General features: G+C 41.1%; 1 protein-coding gene across 1 annotated transcript; it reads left to right on the forward strand.

Moving 5' to 3' along the window:
- The first annotated feature begins 239 nt into the window (after positions 1-239).
- CRYBB1 (crystallin beta B1) lies at positions 240-17,761 on the forward strand. The gene is made up of 6 exons (XM_069758865.1): positions 240-284; positions 606-762; positions 4,024-4,142; positions 7,278-7,410; positions 14,283-14,425; positions 17,409-17,761. Exons 2-6 carry the CDS (start codon positions 628-630, stop codon positions 17,590-17,592), a joined length of 714 nt encoding a protein of 237 aa, XP_069614966.1. The 5' UTR covers positions 240-284; positions 606-627; the 3' UTR covers positions 17,593-17,761.
- The last annotated feature ends 2,901 nt before the right edge of the window (positions 17,762-20,662 follow it).

The following is a 20,662-nucleotide window of genomic DNA, read 5'->3' on the forward strand; positions in this document are numbered from 1 at the left end:
GGATCCGAAATATCATGTCAGGGATTTCAGCTATACATACTTAGCACACTTCTGACCAACAATGTAAACTGCTTGGTTCAGCTGCAATAAATGGTGGTTGTTTCCAGATGACTAGTCGCATTGAAATATGTGATGACTAGCAGCTTCCTAAGCAGACACTGATGAGCTTTGAGTTCTATTGTCCTCCACTATTCCGAGTCTGCCTTTGCCAGGGTATAAATTCTGGGACCTCCAGTACCTCCGGCAACAAGCCTGTTAGCACCGGCAAGGATCACCTCCATCAGGTAAGAACTACATAGTACCAAGCACGTGACAACGTTTTTGTGCAAAATCTGTAATAATGGGTCAAACACTTGGTATGCTATGCACACTTTATTGAGTCATCATGCAGAGTATAGCCATCTGAACTGTGATTATTAGCTGATGGTCGTCACCCTGGTACAATAGATTACCATTAAAAAATATGGCAAAAATATATCTTAGATGTAGATGGTAAAAGGCATGGTGACTTTAGAGTGGCATCAGTTACTATTGTTAGTAGTATATTCAGGGACAGGCAACAAATGTGTCACTGGTATCTTTAAACATAGCACTTTTTCATTCAGATTTTAGAACTAGAGCTTCAAAATGTCTCAGACACCCAAAGCTGCTGCTGCTGCTAGCCAGGGCGCTGATACCAAGGAAAAGGGTACCCCTGTTCCACTTCCCGTACCTATACCTAAGCCCATTAAAGGTGGTGAGCCCAACCCTGGAACCTTCAAGGTAAGACGATCCAACTATATGAAATTGATCAGAAATGTTTTAGTATGTACATGAGTTAATGACATAGATTTTATTTTATCACATACCAAACGAACCATAGCGGCGTTCAGTACTATTGATCTTATTAATAAATGATTTGGTCTTGTTGGCAGTGTATCTGATCTATGCTCTGTTCTCACTAGCACTATCCATGGCTTTTGCCTTCACAGGAGCCATGATATTGTGGCTCCTAATCAATTACATTGACTTATGATGAATTGGTATGGCTCCTATATCCTTTTAATTAACCACTAAAAGAGTTGTCCAGGTATGGGGTTTAAGTCTGCAGATAGTCTATGTAAATGCTCACAGCATGTACAGTGCGCACTGTCAAGATTCTCCGGGAGCAGGCAGATGCGTGACCGCAAGTATGTTATTTGCATACACGCAGTCATGTGCTGACTAGACATGCACAGCCTTCCTCAGTAGAAGTGTACCGAGCAAGGCTAGACACATCTAGTAGGAATGTGACTGAAGTATGCAAACCCCATACTTGCGGACACATGACCTCCTGCTCGCGCTGCCGGAGAATCCTGACAACGCGCACTGTGCACGCTGTAAGGATTCACAGGTCTGCAGTAACAGAGTGATTACAGACTTGAACGCCAAATTTAGGCAACTCTTTCAAGTGTGAATAAAGCATTACAAGTACTTTTTTTTTTAATAAGAAATGTATATAGAGAAATACTTATAATAATATCTATTGTTATAACAGCTGTTAAATAATGAGAATCTGTAACACTGCCTTTATCTCGATAAAATCAATATTTTCCCAAGAGTGTATTTGATTTCTGACTTTTTGGAAATATTCTGTGTAAACAAGACTAATACTGAATAAGCTGTATGTAAATATGCAGATCTGTCACCGTATCCGCACTCCCTAATGTACTCACAGATTATGGACAGGATGCATTGCTTTAATTCCTTTACAATTTTATATTTGCATTTTAGTTCTTTCCTTCTTTCCTTTCAAGAGTCATACCCTTTTAACTGTTCGATAGACTTAGTGTTATGAGGACTTCTTTATTTGGGGATAAGTTGTAGTTCTAAATTACTAATTTTACTATAATATATACTGAAAACTGAAAAGATTCCAAGTAACGTAAAAAAAGGACACAAAACACAATTCTTCCATTGCTTTTGGGGTGGGGTCATATGGCGCTCATTGTGACGTAATAATTACCTGACAACATGATTCTCCAGGTCAGTACGATTACAGCAATAATAAGCCTGTATAGCTTTTTAATATTTTAGCTGGAAAAAAAATTCAGGGATTTGTAAAACAGTTTTTATTGGTATGGATTTCTTATTGAAGGTGCAATTACCCCCCAAAAAATAGCAATTGTGGTGTTTCAATTTTTTCATTTTACAGAGTTTACCATACAGGTTAAATCATTTTATATTTTGATAAATCTGACTTTTATGAACATAGCAATAGCAAATATTTATCTACTTTTTTATTTCTTTATTTTTGAATTGTGAAAAGTTGAATGATTCAAACTTTTTTTTTTTTTTTGTTATACTTTAATCATTCAAAAAAAATTTAGTTCCTTGAACCTGCGATCATGTGTGTTTGTAATATACTGAACTCCTATGGTGCACATAGATGATGGCAACAGGAACCTATTGTAGACCCTTTCCTGTCATGCCAACCCATTGACACCACGTAATCATGTTAAGGGGAGAATTAGCACACTATCTGGATTGCACCACTTAAATGTCGCTATCACAGATTGACATTGGCATATAAGTGGTTAAACAGCAGTGATTGGCGCTACTTCTGATCACTACTTTAGAGGCAGATGGTGACTGTATAACACAGCTGTCACCCGCCCCCCCCCCCCCCCCTCAGGCATTTGAAACTAAAAGAGCCACCTTGTGCAGCAGTAATGCTGCATTCTGACAAGGTGGCTCTTTTAGTTATTGGTGATGTAAATGCAGAAATAGTCCGTTTTGTAATTTGTCCGAAATACCTGTCTTCAGTCCTGGAGGCAGGTCTTTCCCCCCCTGCTGCAGACGCCTCACAGCCATCACTCAGGTCTTCTTGGTGCCGGGCACCGCCTCCTCAGCGCCATTTGTTTTGAAATCTGCCGGCGCCTGCGCTCTTTTGTCTTGCCTGGGGCAGGCGCAGTTAGCGCTGCCCGCCTGTCCTCATATGCAGTCTCGCTGACTGCGCCTGTGTGGCCGCACTGCTTGTGAATCCCAGCCCCTCAGTGTCTTATGATTTATTCATACTGCGGGGCTGGGATTCCTGGGCATGCGCACCGCGACCTGGGTGAGTGGCTTAGACACGCACTGCGCATGTCCAGGAATCCCAGCCCCGCAGTGTGAATAAATCATAAGACACTGAGGGGCTGGGATTCACAAGCAGGGTGGCCGCACAGGCGCAGTCAGCGAGACTGCATATGAGGACAGACGGGCAGCGATCACTGCGCCTGCCCAAGGCATGACAAAAGAGCGCAGGCGCCGTCAGATTTCAAAACAAACAGCACTGAGGAGGCGGTGCCCGGCGCTAAGAAGACCTGAGGGACGGCTGTGAGGCATCTGCAGCAGGGGGGGAAAGGCCTGCCTCCAGGACTGAAGACAGGTATTTCGGACAAATTACAAAACAGATTATTTCTGCATTTACAGCACCAATAACTAAAATAGCCACCTTGTCAGAATGCAGCAAAATATTTTTTGAACAATATGTAATAAAAATATAAAATGAAGTACAAAAAAACACTAGTATTAAAAATAAGACGAATACAAGGGATTCGGTACACTGTTAATTTTTATCCACAAATAAATAAGAAAAATGAAAATTTCAGCAAATATTAGCATTGATGTGAATTGATTGACCGGACCGAGTCCATTGGCCAGTCATTGGTAATCTGTGGTCAATGGAAGGGAGCGCCGAGTACCACCTCCGACTTGATGGTATCTGCAGCTCTTCATTTGACTAGTCAGCCTGGCACGACATCACAACTACATTACTCCGTAATGTTGATGTCGTGTCAGGCCAGCTATTCAAAAGAAGAGCTGCAAATGCTGGGAGGAAGAAAGAGATTCTTAGGGCTCCAGGCTAGTGACCCCAGATTAGTGACTCGCTCAATGGACCGCTGTTCTACTAATCAATTCACATCAACTTTAGTAAATATAAACCATTATCTATTTTCACAGATCTGACTCCATGTAACCAAAAAATTATCCTTCCTCAAATGAAGAATTTCTCTTTTCCAGGTAATCATCTTTGAACAAGAGAACTTCCAAGGAAGACACATGGAACTTCTGAATGAGTGTGTAAACCTTGGGGAACGAGGCTTTGATAGAGTACGCAGTGTAATTGTCGACTCTGGACCGTAAGTGCGCAAAACACCAGCTGACATTCCCTTTTTCATTTAACAGTAATGACGAAACACTATTAGAAAGAACGGACATTCAATTTTACTTGTTTTCATTCCTCTTTTAATGTTTTATTTTTTTAGTGAAAAGAAAAATAAACTAAAACTCTTATCCCATTTTATCTAAACTGTTCAATGGAAATATTGTCATTTTGTCCATAACAAACCAACCATAGAACAAGATGCATTTCTTACACTGATAAATGAAGTCTATGATTGGGAGAAAAAAAAAATTTTTTTATACAAATACTTTTTTGCCTTTTCATTAAAGCATAGTAAATGATCAACATCGCTACCAGCTAGATAGTGTATAAATGCTAGTATAATAACTTCATTGCAACCTTCTGTTTTGAAATGTCTTGGAGCGACTCAACTGCGTTCTACTCAGGAGCGCCGTCTAGACAACTGCATTATGCCCCGCGAGGATCGCTCATAGGTCCAATTAATTAAAATATGAGATTGGGCAGTAGAAGATACCTTATTAGGACATATGGACATCACTTGGGTCTCAACCCTTTTAACAGAACAGAGAAGACAATGGGTCCTGTTATGGCGAACTCTGATTGTCCTCTACTACATCTGAATGGCTGCCATGTAAGACTGCATTTCAGACTGGCTACAGCTTTCGCTGGCAAAACCATTTCTTTGCAAGGAGTGGGACATGGAGCAAGCCACATTTATCAACCAGTAGGGCACCTGTTGATAAATGGGGAAACCACTAGGGAGAGGAATTGGGACATCACTCAAATAATGTGTCGGTAATAATAGTAATAAAAGTACTCAAAATATGCTAATATTAATGGGAGACTGTCAGTCCAAAGTGACAGTTAAAGGAATGCAAATATCCTACTTAGCTATAAAAGCTGCATATTGAGTCTTCAAATCCCCTCCTCTATTCTAAAAAAATGAACGTTCTTCTAATATCTTTATTTGGGTGCCAACAAGCTGCATGTACAGTATGCTCCATCGACTCAGTTTGCATGTAGCCATGACTGCAGAAAAAGCTCTTGCAAGCCCTGCAATCAAGAGAGAGGAGGCCACATGCAAAATCAAGCACCCTAATAAGCATATCAGAAGAACTTGATTTTCTGGAGAATGGAGGAAGTGATTTGAAAAAGTAAAGGTGCGATCTGCAAAATTTGTGTATTAGATGTGCGAATTTGGATGGAGTTTTTGAAGCCAATGTCAGAAGTGAATCCTGTTTTTAAATACTCCCAGATTTGCCTTAAAAACTGTTATAATGGCATAGATGACAGCACGCTTACTATTTACCAGAGGTGTCAAACTGCATTCCTCGAGGGCCGCCAACAGGTCATGTTTTCAGGATTTCCTTAGCATCCCACAAGGTGCTGGAATCATTCTGTGCAGGTGATTAAATTATCACCTGTGCAATACAAGGAAATCCTGAAAACATGACCTGTTGGCGGCCCTCGAGGAATGCAGTTTGACACCTCTGCTATATACTGTACAAGACACAGGAAAAAATACATTTCCTTACATTTTTATTATTCTTACAAACACAACATTTTCAAGCATTATATATAAAAGTATTTGCCCCCTAAATTATGTTTTATTATCCATTTTTGGGCTTAGGAAGAATTATTATGACCCAGAATGAAATCACAATTTGTGTTATATAATGAATGACTAAGATTAATTTATCTCACTTTCCTGGTAGTGTTAAATTATTATCCCCATCTGGAGTTTAATGCTAACAAGTTGGAAATATTATAGGTACGGTATAGATATCTCATAGCTGGCGCCAGCGGCTAAGGTTCAGCTTAGAGGATATTGGAGGAGACAGAGCCCGTGCAGGATGTCCTTTGATGATTTATGAGTAGCTGTCTGGTCCATGAATATGACACATGGAAATAAGTGAAAAATGTAGGTAGCAATAAACTCCCACATCTTCCCACACAAGAATGATTACACTGGTTTGTTTATACATAGTAAAATATATTGAAATATATATAGAGTATATATGATTTATTAGCCTTAGAGGATGATTCATCAACGTATGCCAGGCCTGTGCGCTGTATACACGCATAAAAGTTCTTAATCTGAATTAGATTTATATTAGATAGTCTAATAGGGTGTATAGGATGGACGAACAGCATTTATATAAAAGAGACCAAGATCGGGAAACTTTACCATTTGTATCCACATTATAATTGGTTTTATGTTTGTTATTAAAATAAACGGTATATGGATAATGTTATTTATTTAGAAGGACAAGTGAGAGAGATCAGTAGATTTACATAGACATGATTTTCATGCCTAGGGATGAAGAATTAGATGGATTTAGTTTGGTGGAGAGTGAAATGGGTTATCCTAATTTGAAAAGTTTTCAAGAATAGATGTAAGTAATATACACTAAGAAAATAAACCAAATTCATCTCTTATCGAGTGATGACACTTCTGGGGTCTTTCAGCCTTTGATCACAAGAAGGCAGTATACAATTGCAGAAGACAACTTGTGCTATAACATTGGCATGAAGGCTACCATTGCTTGAGGCCATTTGTAAGGCACGGAACCGCTGCAGCCACTGATTAGCAGCAGCGGTGACAAGCATATCGCTTGCAAACTAAGCCAAGGAAGAGCCCTCGGTGTGTCAGCATTTTATTGCCAGATAAAAAGAAGAGAGAATTAATGTTGATTTTATTATTTTATAACATTTGCAGCTATTTTTTTTTTCTTTTTAAAGCTGAATAAACTTTAAAGTTTCTTTCCTCTTAATTTTCTCTTACATTTGTGAGAAACCAGATCTAGCCTCTAAGAATATCCCAGAACAATTATTTTTTCAACATAGACTTTAACCCACAGCGTTTTACGTGTTATAATGTCTATATTTTATTATATGTATTTAAATATCAAACATGTAGAATATAATTCTAGGATTACTCTTACAGTTACAACAAGGTTGTAGTTAAAAAATGTTTCAGCATATATAAGCTGCATATAGTCTTTTATTGTATTCTCATTCTTTTCACTTTTCTCTTTAATGTGGTCATGTTGTGCGTTTTGTGGTGCTCTTTAATGTTGTTCTATTGTTCTCTATGTGATATGTGGACTCCGCGTACATATCTTCTCAGCTGGGTTGCTTTCGAGCAGTCCAACTTCCGTGGCGAGATGTTTATCTTGGAGAAGGGCGAGTATCCTCGTTGGGATACCTGGTCTAGCAGCTATAGGAGCGACTGCTTCGTGTCCCTACGCCCCATCCGAATGGTAAGTTTCAGACATTTCTAGGTCCTTAAATAAATCATAAAAGTAGGATTATACTTGGAAGTGAGTCAGTTTAAGTGCCTGCTATGGGGCCCGTATATTAGGTGACCCGTATGGTGTACGGTGACTTGACACCGGGCAGGTGGGGACAGTGTCGGCATCCTACGCCAAATATTATCACCCTGCAGAAAAAAATTGTCCCGCAGGCCACAGTTTGACATGTATTCTCTACATGGACCAAACAAGTGGTTGATGCAAAAGCCTTATCATCATTTTCCCACATAACAGGTGAAAAATTGAAAAAGCTTTGAAAAAGCCAATCCCGTCTATATTAGTGCATCAGTACAGAGTCAGCTGTCAGTTAGTACTGGGGCGTGTTTTTGGTCAACACTAGAGTTGAGCGAATTTGTTCGGATTTGGTTCTGAATACTATCGAATATTGTTTTTGCAATATTTGTGGATCACAGCCGAACGTCATTAGAGTCAATGTGAGTAGAAATTACCGAATGTGTTTGAAACCGATCAGCAAATATACATTCGGCATGAATAGGGAACCGGTATGGCACGAATATAGCAAATTCAGATTCGGATACCAAACGGAACAAATTCGCTCAACTCTAATCCACACTCACAATGTGCTGAGCCTTCTGACTGAAAGCCACACTCTGCTGGGAAGAATAAAGTTAATTTCCTCCCACTAGCTGGGCTTGGAGTGCTAGGACAGCACAGTTTTAGATGGTCATTAACGTGCAAATTAACCCTATATCTGCAGTTTAATAGTGTTTGGGAACATGACAGGTTCCCTTTAAGGAAGCATTTTCTAAATGTTTTTTCAAACAAAAATAAGTAGGCAAAACTTGAGCCAAGAACAATATCTAGCTTTTAAAGAGGTTGCAAACTACTCAGAGAACCCCTTCTCAATCACTATATTCCCCCACGTAAAATAATACTCACCTCCAGTGTTCGGCTGGTTTCACATTTGCGTTTTTTGCCGCTGCGTTTTAGCGCAAAAAAAGCATGCTTTTTTTTCTATACTTAACATTAAAAACGCATGCTTTTTTTGCATGCGTTTTGCCGCGTTTTGACGACGCATGCGTCGTTTCTATGCTTGCGTTTTGTTGCGGAAATGCAACCTGTAGTAATTTCTAGCGGCGTTTTTTTGCCAAAAAAACACATTGCTGTCTATGTAAACACATGCGTTTTTAAGCACATGCGTTTGCATGTGTTTTTAAACGCATGCGTTTCCTTAGAAAACACAAGAATACACACTGATAAGCCACCCCCCAACCCTAACCCTAACCCTAGGGATCATAACCCTAACCCTACGGTTAGGATCCCTAGTAACCCTATGGCTCCTAACCCTAACCCTAACTCTAGGGATCCTAACCCTAACCCTAACCCTAGGGATCCTAACCCTAACCCTAACGGTTAGGATCCTAACCCTAAGGGTTAGGGTTAGGATCCCTAGGGTTAGGGTTAGAGTTAGGGTTAGGATCCTTAGGGTTAGGGTTAAGGTTAGGATCCCTAGGGTTAGAGTTAGGGTTAGGATCCCTAGGGTTAAGGTTAGGGTTAAGGTACCTTCACACATAACGATATTGTTAACGATATCGTTGCTTTTTGTGACGTAGCAACGATATCATTAATAAAATCGTTATGTGTGACAGCGACCAACGATCAGGCCCCTGCTGGGAGATCGTTGGTCGCTGAAGAAAGTCCAGAACTTTATTTCGTCACTGGATCTCCCGTGGACATCGCTGGATCGACGTGTGTGACACCGATCCAGCGATGTCTTCACTGGTAACCAGGGTAAACATCGGGTAACTAAGCGCAGGGCCGCGCTTAGTAACCCGATGTTTACCCTGGTTACCATCCTAAAAGTAAAAAAAACAAACAGTACATACTTACCTACCGCTGTCTGTCCCCGGCGCTGTGCTCTGCACTCCTCCTGTACTGGCTGTGAGCGTCGGTCAGCCGGAAAGCAGAGCGGTGACGTCACCGCTCTGCTTTCCGGCCGCTGTGCTCACACAGACAGTACAGGAGGAGTGCAGAGCACAGCGCTGGAAGACAGACAGCGTTAGGTAAGTATGTACTGTTTGTTTTTTTTACTTTTAGGATGGTAACCAGGGTAAACATCGGGTTACTAAGCGCGGCCCTGCGCTTAGTTGCCCGATGTTTACCCTGGTTACCGGCATCGTTGGTCGCTGGAGAGCGGTCTGTGTGACAGCTCTCCAGCGACCAAACAGCGACGCTGCAGCGATCCGGATCATTGTCGGTATCGCTGCAGCGTCGCTTAATGTGAAGGGGCCTTTAGGGTTAGAGTTAGGTTAATCATGTCATGATTAAGGGAGCCTAGTCTCCAGAAACGCGTTGAGATTCTTACCCATATGGTTGTGCTGAAGTCTGTATCCTCCATGTTTAAAGTTTGTGAATAAAGAAAACTCTTTTTTACGGACTCGGTGAAGCTGGACATTCCTTTCTTTTTTTGGACCTTGTACGCCTGGACACAGCGGGTCCGTGCTCCCGAGGTTTGCTTCTTGCATCACGGGTGAGCTGGTTTATGTTCCATCCTAACCCTAACCCTAACCCTAGGGATCCTAACCCTAACCCTAGCTATGTCTGTTTATAGTGGGTTTTCTAGTTGATTTTGATGATTGGCATCTGTCACACACTTCTCATCATGCGTTTCAAAAACGCAAACGCGGTAAAAAACACATGTAAACGCGTCAAAACGCCGTGTTTTTTTACCACATGCAAAAACGCATGCGTCTAAAAAACGCAGCGTTTGCACGCATTTACATGCGTTTTTTGCACCACATGCGTTTGCGTTAAAAACGCTGCGTTTTTTAACGCAAATGTGAAACTAGCCTTCCAGTGATGTTGACTCTTGGTCTCCCTTGGTTCACGTGATGTTTTTATGTCACATGATTCCTGCAGACAATCATTGGCCACTTCTTTCTCACTTCCAGTAATCCGAAGAAGTGAGAGCTGTTGCTGCTTTCTGGCTTCCTCCAGATGTCAGTTTTTTCCAAAGGAAGTAAGATTGTATTGACTGCTGATTGGCTGCAGGGCTCGCGGGACATAACAACATCACAAGGGCCCTTAGAGATGAAGCAGCAACATCGCTGGAATGGCGCCCCAACTGTAGATGAGTATAGGCTGTTTTTATTTTACATGTGGGATTATAGTGATTGAGAAGGGGTTCTCCAAGTAATGGACAACCTCTTTAAGCAATAGCCTTGTGGTATATACATACAGACATAAGCCTGATTTTCCTTTTCTTACCAGATTTACATCTCACATCTACATTTTTGAAAGATTTAGTTTCTGAAAGTACTGTTATTTCCACACTTATTATGAATTGTTGAAGATGAAGGACAGCGGGGGGCATGGCGTGCAAGGGGAAGGGAGTGGTCCTACTTCACAGGAGCTCCTGCAATTCCCCTTAATAAAGCATCTAAAAACGTACCAAAAGTGGAAATATTGACCTCAAAAGCAGTCAGAGCATTCCTGGACACACTTATAAAAAGAAAAATCCCTCCTCAGGACAGGAAAATGAGGGGAGACACAGCGGAGGCCTACCAACGTCCAGAGGAAAGCACACCAGGCCTGCAGCTCGAGCGCTGGCCCAGTGCCAAATCCCAACCAAGCTGGGGCTTTCCAAAACCCAGCCGACATGCGCAACATATACCGGCAGAAATCCTCAGCATACTGAAGCCCCGGGAGAAGTGGAGAGGAGCCGAAATGCAGCGGTGGGTCCGGACGCCGGGAGACGGTGGGAAGGAACTAAGGAGGAATCGGCGGTAAAGTTGCAGTGAGCACCCGTCGGGATGTCCTCGGCTAGACCGAAGCAAGGAGGAGAGCTGAGGCATGAAGCGCCAGTGTTTGTGCCGAGGCTGCAAGCGGCAGAGAGATCCCGGGCACGGGGAGAGGCAGGGAGAGGCAGCGGTAAAGCAGGGAAGCTCGTCATGGCACCCATATCAGCCTATGAAGTTCTATCCACACCAGGCAAAGGGCAATTCCCTTGAAACACCAGCGAAAGACAAAGGAGGACAGAGGACACCGCAATCAAACAGCGATGCAAGGCAGACTCCAGCTCTGGTAAGCAGCTCTCCGCAATTTTTTCCCACTTCTCACATTATATTTCGCTGTGCTGACCCTATTCACAATGGTCAGCCTTACATTAACCAACCTAACACAGGGGAAGCTAGGGAAAATGTTGATTTTAAAGAGACAGTACATCAGAATTCTACTAAATGCCTTACATCTAATGCTGACCCGAATTTAAAGACGTGTCTCTGCCACATGTGAAACATGACAGATTCAATCTAGAACTGTTAACTGAGAAGAATTCTCCCCCTGACTCTCTCAACCCTGCAACACAAGCTTTAAACTATAACCGTATTACCACACAGTACAATAATGGGGAATTTAAAGGGTAACTCTTAAACGAGTCCCCGAGTTGCGCTGAGAATTTAACTGAAGGTTCAGATTCAAATTCATGGACTTTCCTATATAGGAGCTTAGGGCTCTCTTAAGGGAGTGCGACTTTCTACATAAAAACAATGACCGAAACGCCTCTGTTGATAATAGTGACAATGAAGTCTTGATGGATCGATCGAATGGCTCTCTTATTTCGTCAGAGAACCTGGAGAGCATACACTCGGAGGAATTTTTCGAGGATATGGACTCATCTGAAAACAGGGGAAATTACATTTCTGACTCATCCTCATCCACATATTCTTCTTCAAGGAATGCGGCCACACGTAAATTCCAGATCAGCTGGAAAGTTTAACCATGGACGGTCTTCTTCTAATCTATTATTGATAGATGAGATTCCTGCTTCTGATGACTATCCAACAGAATGTTTTATGGTTAATATACTTACAGCTCTTCTAACCTCAGTGGAACCCATGGGAAAGGAGGCTTACAGAAATGGCGAAAACGAGTTTGTGCATGTCCTTGAGGTTCAATTGTCTGACCATAAGGAAATAAACAATACCAAAGCTTCAGAAGCTTTTATTAAAAAGCTCATTAAGGACTCAATATCGAAAATGGTCAATCACACCCATTCAGCCTCTTCTGGATTTTCTGATATTTCTTCCTATGATCCGGAAACAATAGTCTAACAAAAAACTCAAACTTAGCGACTTTCAAACTCTACCTTCACTCTCAGAGTCATTAGACAAGTTCCAAAAAGATATTGCTTACTTCAAAATCAGCATAGCTGAACATGAGGATTTCAGAAGGAAAAATAATGTCAAGATGAGAGGGATCCTGAGTCAATCCAGACTTTCCAATTGAGGGGTTACAGATCTTCAATGATTTCTCATTTGCTTACTGGCATTGACGAGAGCTGTCTGATTGAAAAAGTCTTTAGAATATGTAGGCCGCCCTCTCTTCCGCACGATTCAATAAGAGACGTTATGGTGTCTTTCTACCCTAACTGGAATGGCGAAAGAGTCAAAATTTCTCTCATCCCCATACAGTCATTTAATTTTCTTCAAGGACTTGTCAAGAGACACTTTACAAAAAAGAAAAGCATTTTCCTATACCACGCGCAAGCTCCTACTTGCCGAGATTCCTTATATCTGGACTAGGTCTTCGACTCTCCAGGTGAAATATGCGACAAGAACAATTCCTATTTCTTCTTCGGATGAGGGAATAGATTTTCTTGAATCTGCTGGATTAAAAACTCTGAAGGTATCTCCTAGAGTCTCCTCTACACTGAAGTCAGTCCGCTGCCCCGACTGAAGAATTGTATTTAAAAGCTTTCATTACCCTACAACTGTATACTCGTGTAGGTAAAGTTAGCCTTTTCCACTCTTATAGTGTTCTTTTTGATTGAGCCAAACTTTACCTCCAATTATATGCTGGGTCACTAAAATGCTCCCAGACGTGGCAGATATCCACTGTATATTACATAATCAATATTACATAATACAACTGTGTTTCGTCTGTTCTTCATTTGAGGCATAACAAGCATATAGATTAAGCACCGATTTCTGATTTGTTGGTATTGTAACAAAATAGATCCTCTGATTTTTGATTCCTAGGTTACGACATTAAGCAATACTGTATTTTGCCATTTTACTGTTGGATTTTTACTTTCAGGTGCTGTTATTAAGCGATAATTGCTTTGTTTTATGTAAATCTATGGAAATATTGTTTTCTGGTTTTAAGCAATAGTCTTCTATGCAGATCTACGGAATTGTTTGTAAACCTATCTGTCTTCATTTCCTTCCCTCCTCATATTATATGAGGGAGGATTCCTTTTCCCTTACTTTACCCACCATTCTTTATATAAAATTTGTAAAATTAATAAAGACTATTGGAAAAAGAAGATGAAGGACAGCACTCTGGAAGTAGCTCAATTTATATGCAGAAAGGGAAGTTTATTCTGGTAGTGTGTCTTTGTATACAGTAGTTTTTTGCAGCCTCTTGTTGGCCAATGTCCCAGGCTTTAAATCCAGCTGCCCATTCACCAGTTCATGACAGTCAGGCTATGTTCAGAATCGAAAGAGTGTGAAATCATAGGATCCGTGCCAAACACTGTCTGATGGCAAATTCTTAGCAAAATTAAATCAGTCGCACAATATACAAACATGCCCTGTAAGTATTCAAAAAAAAAACCCAGAAAGCAGAAGGACTATTTATGATGTTTCCCTAAAGAGGACAAATGAGTAGAAAATATATCTGAGAAAACATAACAAATTGTCCAACATTGATGTTTGTAGCTGGAGAAAATGAATTAGCAACAATGAAAGGGTTTACACGTTTTTTGGTTTTTTTTACATTTTCCAGGTAATGGACTAAAACAACCCTATAGTATCTCTGGAAAATCCAATTAATTATAGTATTTTTCTATATACTTGTAGGATAGCCAGGAACATAAAATCACCCTGTTCGAATCCGCCGACTTCAAGGGCAACAAGATGGAAATCACTGAGGATGACGTGCCCAGCCTGTGGGCCTATGGATTCTGTGACCGCGTGGGAAGCGTGAAAGTTCCTAGTGGAACGTAAGTCATGAATCTTAATGAAGGTTAGACAATAAATTCTAGAGTAAAGAATATAGCTTTACATTTCAGTTTTTTCACAAAAACTAGTATGATATGCAATAAAATATAGAAGGCCACTGTACAATATTACTCGACATGTAATACTGCATAGGAATATGGGGTTAATCTGCAGGTTAATAGAGTTCTGAACCTGCCTGACGCCGACGCGGTTTCAATCACCGCCCTGTAAGTAGAAAGTGGCGGCTGTAACCACACCCCCGGAAGTGACTGACAGCAGCTCAGCATTAGGGTCGGCTGTCAGTCAATGCCTGGGGCCAGGTCACAGCCGCTTTCCATATACAGCCACCCCTGTGACTGAAACCGAAATGATATCGTGAGTTATAAAGTTAATTTCCTCATGGCAGCGGGGGTCTAAGTGCAGGCGCCGGGCAGGTTCAGATGCTTTTAACCTGCAGATTAACTCCATATATGCAGGTTCATAACGTTTTTTTATGTGACAGGTTCCCTTTAACTATTCATAATTCCATTTTGCTTATAATAATAATAATAATAATAATTTTTATTTATATAGCGCCAACATATTCCGCAGCGCTTTACAAGTTATAGAGGGGACTTGTACAGAAAATAGACATTACAGCATAACAGAAATACAGTTCAAAACAGATACCAGGAGGAATGAGGGCCCTGCTCGCAAGCTTACAAACTATGAGGAAAAGGGGAGACACGAGAGGTGGATGGTAACAATTGCTTTAGTTATTCGGACCGGCCATAGTGTAAGGCTCGGGTGTTCATGTAAAGCTGCATGAACCAGTTAACTGCCTAAGTATGTAGCAGTACAGACACAGAGGGTTATTAACTGCATAAAGTGAATGAGAACATGATGCGAGGAACCTGATTTTTTTTTTTTTTATAAATAGGCCACACAGGGATCGTTAGGTTAATGCATTGAGGCGGTAGGCCAGTCTGAACAAATGAGTTTTTAGGGTACGCTTAAAACTGTGGGGATTGGGGATTAATCGTATTAACCTAGGTAGTGCATTCCAAAGAATCGGCGCAGCACGTGTAAAGTCTTGGAGACGGGAGTGGGAGGTTCTGATTATTGAGGATGCTAACCTGAGGTCATTAGCGGAGCGGAGGGCACGGGTAGGGTGGTAGACTGATACCAGGGAGGAGATGTAGGGTGGTGCTGAGCCATGGAGTGCTTTGTGGATGAGGGTAGTAGTTTTGTACTGGATTCTGGAGTGGATGGGTAGCCAGTGTAATGACTGGCACAAGGTAGCGGCATCGGTGTAACGGTTGGTGAGGAATATGATCCTGGCAGCAGCATTCAGGACAGATTGGAGCGGGGAAAGTTTGGTAAGAGGGAGGCCGATTAGTAGAGAGTTACAATAGTCCAGACGAGAATGAATAAGTGAAACAGTAAGAGTTTTTGCAGAGTCGAAAGTAAGAAAAGGGCGAATTCTAGAAATGTTTTTGAGATGCAGGTAAGAAGAGCGAGCCAGTGATCGGATGTGGGGGGTGAATGAAAGGTCAGAATCAAGGATGACCCCAAGGCAGCGGGCATGTTGCTTTGGAGTAATGGTGGAACCGCACACGGAGATGGCAATGTCAGGCAAAGGTAGGTTAGTAGAGGGAGAGAACACGAGGAGTTCAGTTTTTAACAGGTTTAGTTTCAGATAGAGGGAGGACATGATGTTAGAGACAGCGGTAAGACAATCACTGGTGTTTTCTAAAAAGGTCGGTGTGATATCAGGAGAAGAAGTGTATAATTGGGTGTCGTCAGCATAGAGATGGTACTGGAAACCAAATCTACTGATTGTTTGTCCAATAGGGGCAGTATACAACGAGAAGAGGAGGGGGCCTAGGACTGATTCTTGAGGAACCCCAACAGTAAGGGGAAGGTGAGAGGAGGAGGAACCAGCAAAAGATACTGTGAAGGATCGGTCAGAGAGATAGGAGGAGAACCAAGAGAGAACGGTGTCCTTGAGGCCGATGGAGCGGAGCATAGTGAGGAGGAGCTTATAAAATATATACTATATATATACTATAGTTAAATGGGTCATCTACAACTTGACAACCTTCTCTTCACAGCTAAGGTGTCCTTAACAAAAGAGAAAAATAATATACTTACCTCCTGGACCTGCAGCACTCCTCCAATATTGTAACTATGTCTTCTGGTAGTCATGTGACACGGTCAAGCAGCAGCTGATTGGCTGCAGATTTTCAGTATTTTGTTAAAGTAGACATTTGCTCTGACACAAAAGTGAAGGCTTCAATTTTATCAGAAGTCAATGATTGGCTGCATTGGTCATGTGACATAACAATGTCAACTGACTGACGGAATTGCAGGTACTGCAACAGGTCCGGGCAGTAAGTATATGATTTTTTATCTTATTTTGGTCAGTTTGCCTGTTAAAAGGCATCTGTCAGCAGTTTTTGCTGTGTAAAATCAGTGCATGTTGTAGGGGCAGAGCGTCTGAATTAAGTGATTTGTCACATGTCTGCTTTGATATAATACCTGTTTTCTCTGCTGTAGATGTAGCAGTTGTGGACTATAATCCCGCCCATGCTCCTGATTGGCAGATCCCTGTTTACATTGTACACAAGCTACCAATCAGTGGTGGGGGCGGGGTTAGAAAGTGGCTGGACTGGCTTGCACGAGATCTAGTCAGTCAGTGATAATTATCTGCTGATTGCATTGAAACTACAGCACACAGCCTAATAAGTGACACATCCCTGTAATCAGGCTCTCTGTCCATACATTATACTGCTTTCAAAATAAATAGAAAAAACCTCCTGACAAATTCCCTTCAAGAAAATAGTAAAATTGACAGAAAAAAAAATCGCTACTTTTATTTTCCAAGGTGAATCTGATTGGACAACCACTTTTTTCTTTGCATTTATTTTTTTTATAAAAACCTGTCATTTTGAAATCCATGGTCCAGAAAACATAATCACAAGCCTTGCTTTTGCTTTTGTACAGTTGGGTTGGATATCAGTATCCGGGATACAGAGGCTACCAATACCTGTTTGAAACCTGTGATTATAAACATTGGAATGAATGGAGTGCCTTCCAGCCCCAGGTCCAGTCTATCCGTCGTATCAGAGATATGCAATGGCATCAAAAGGGGTGTTTCCTTATCCCTACCGCTGCCACCACCAAGTGAACATACCAGATGTCCCCAACTTGACAGAGAACCTTTAAGAATCTTTCTTGCAAATCGACCTCATCACCATTTTTTTTAAACGACTCTGTCAACTAATTTGTTGTATATTGCACATTTAATGGATGTACTTTACTTTACGATGCAAATAAACACAGTTTCTGAGGTATAAGGGCTGGTTTTCATCTAAATCAAAACCATGCTTAAACTACAGATGCCTTTATACCCACTGCTCAGTAGAGAATCATAGTAAAAGGGGTGTTCTGGCACCTAAAACATATCTTCTAACTATATGGCCTTACACCCTAGTCACTTACACACTGCACTCACATCAGCCACAGTGTCCATCACCCAGGGCCGGACTGGCCATCTGGCAATTCTGGCAAATGCCAGAAGGGCCTGTCCGGTTGTGGGCTGTCTTGCCTGCTACGTTGTTAGCAGAATCTATGTTCTCAAGACATCCATACTGCTAAGAGTTGTGACGAAGCACAAGGTCGCTGACTTCGTCACTTACCCCAGCAGGCCACGGGTATCATTAGAAATATTGGTCTAGTAGTAAATCTTGCTTTCCTCCATCCAGGGTAATATTAGCAATATATGCCCATACGGTGCTCAGGGGCGGGGACACCATGGTCCTGTGTGATTTGAAATGCCAGGGCTGAATTTCAGTCCCAGTCCGTACCTGCCATCACCCAGGATCCAGAACATCTGTATTGGAGGCAGTGATGCAAGAAATCAGTGAGTAATTGCAGCACTTCCACCTGTGACGTCCTGCTGCGAGTGGGGTGATGGACTCTGCAAGGCGTGAGTGCAGCCCCAGCTTCCTGCGACAATAACACACAATTAGGGATTATCTAGATAGGAGGAAGTATGGGGTGTTGTGTAATAAAGCAAATTACAAAAGTAGTTAAGTTGTAAGGATAGATAGTTAGAAAATACACTTTAGGTGCTGGACCACCCCTTTAATATATCTACCTTTAGGGAACATAAGAGCTGCTATGTTTTTAATGCATTAACCACTGAGCTCACTGATTGGCTGCAGCGCTGACACAGTGATGCCTATACTGCAGACTGAAACAGACACTGGGGCAACTATTTTTACAACATACTGGGTCCAGGGACACAACTTTCTTGAAAACAGAACACCCTTTTCTTTAATATCAGCCTTCTAAGGGCACTTTCATGCAGTACTTTTGTTTGGTACGTCGGTGCGTGCGCTGTTATGTTAGCAAATAAATAATGGATCCATTACAGTCAATGTCTCTTTTCACGTGTCCTTATGTCCTACCTTGATCAGTGTTGCAGATCAGATACAACAATGCAAGTCAATAGTCTTCCCCGTATGACTTTGCATGCAGACAGTTGTCAATCACTAGTAGGACCGCCCACTGGACTCATGTATAGAAGCACTAGAGATTTCAATGAATAAAACACAATATTTTCCAACAAACCTACAGTATTTATCATTCTGCTCAGTTTCTCCTCTATACCACGTTGCCATCAGATAGGCCTGCATGTACTTCGTTACCGGTTCCATTTAAATTGTTCCACATATACAGTTCTGGCAAAAATTAAGAGACCGCCACATCAAAACCCTGTCATGGGCAGCCCAATCTCCAGACCTGAACCCCATTGAAAACCACTGGAATGTAATGAAGAAGATGATGGATAGTCACAAGCCATCAAACAGAGAAGATTTCCTTACATTTTTCTGCCAGAAGCAGTGTGAAAGACTGGAGGAAATCATGCCAAGACACAGGAAAGCTGTGATTAAAAATCATGGTTATTCCACAAAATATTGATTTCTGAACTCTTCCTGAGTTAAAACATTAGTATTGTTGTTTCTCAATGATTATGAGCTTGTTTTCTTTGCATTATTTGAGGTCTGAAAGCACTGGTTTTGTTTGTTTTTTTATATTGACCATTTCTCCTTTTCAGAAAAAAAATACAAAATGTATTGCTTGGAATTCGGAGACATGTTGTCAGAAGTTTATAAAATAAATGAACAATATAATTTTAATCAAAAATATACCTATAAAGAGGAAAATCAGACAAACGGAACATTTTGCAGTGGTCTCTTAATTTTTGCCAGAGCTGTGTATTCATTCGGGGGCATACTTTGCTTTCATATAAAACCCACCATGTGTTAAGTTGTTTTTTTATTTTTTTATGTATATCTAATGAGCTCCAGTGACTTGTATGGAAATATTTATTACAATATGCTGATGAAGAAAAAGAAAATACTTTATGATGTCACTATTAGTCATTATGATTATTATATGTTAGGATAAGTATCTGTATCTTATCATATTTTATTAGTCATTTCTGCAGCTCATAGAGAACCCGAACAGACCCTGAGGAGGCTCACATTTCCTCTCCCTCTTCTCCCACCTCATAAAAATCCGAGATACAGAGCTAAGGTCTAATATCTGCTAGAATAAAGCGGGCATTTCTTTAGGACCGAGCATGGTGCGGGAAGACATGGGGAGTAAGTGGAATAAGCTCATCATCACTAGAAAAATATTGTTATCTAAGTGCAGAATTTGATTCTGATTGTGAATACAGAACAGCGATGTAAAAAAACATCAGCAATCCTGAAAACTAATAACCGATAGCACCTACTGTAGATTACTGCATTCCCAACATAACTAGTTTCTGGTTTTCCATTTTTGTTTTTTACTGTCCTTCCAATGACGCCATTCCTACTGTCATGTGATGTACTGGAAATCGGGAAAACAAGTCCCAGTGCAGTGAAATTGAAAAAAAAAAAAGAGCAATTCCACAATGTTTATTTAGTTATAATTTTTACTATACAGTAGAAATTACCTGACAATATGATTCCTAGGTCAGTATGATTACGGCAATGCCAAATTTGCATATTCTTTTTTTTATTTAAGTGGGGAAAAAAAAGACAGATATTTGTTAAAAAGAAAAAAGATTTTGCTCGTGTCGCCATTTTTTTCCAAGACCTGTAACATTTTCAATTTTTGGTCGATTTGGTTCAATTTTTGGTCGTGAGAGCTGTTTTTTTTTGCGTCCTGAACCAACATTTGTATTGGGTACCATTTTGGTG

This window comes from Ranitomeya imitator, chromosome 1 (genome assembly GCF_032444005.1).
Source record: "Ranitomeya imitator isolate aRanImi1 chromosome 1, aRanImi1.pri, whole genome shotgun sequence".
Classification (NCBI taxonomy): Eukaryota; Metazoa; Chordata; class Amphibia; order Anura; family Dendrobatidae; genus Ranitomeya; species Ranitomeya imitator.

What these genes read in the sequence shown, in the direction of transcription:
- CRYBB1 (XM_069758865.1), top strand. Translation starts at nt 628, where the DNA reads ATGTCTCAGACACCCAAAGCTGCTGCTGCTGCTAGCCAGGGCGCTGAT. An exon ending in GTAATTGTCGACTCTGGACC is followed by an intron (nt 4,143 to 7,277) that starts GTAAGTGCGCAA and finishes ATATCTTCTCAG; the next exon opens with CTGGGTTGCTTTCGAGCAGT. An exon ending in CCCTACGCCCCATCCGAATG is followed by an intron (nt 7,411 to 14,282) that starts GTAAGTTTCAGA and finishes ATATACTTGTAG; the next exon opens with GATAGCCAGGAACATAAAAT.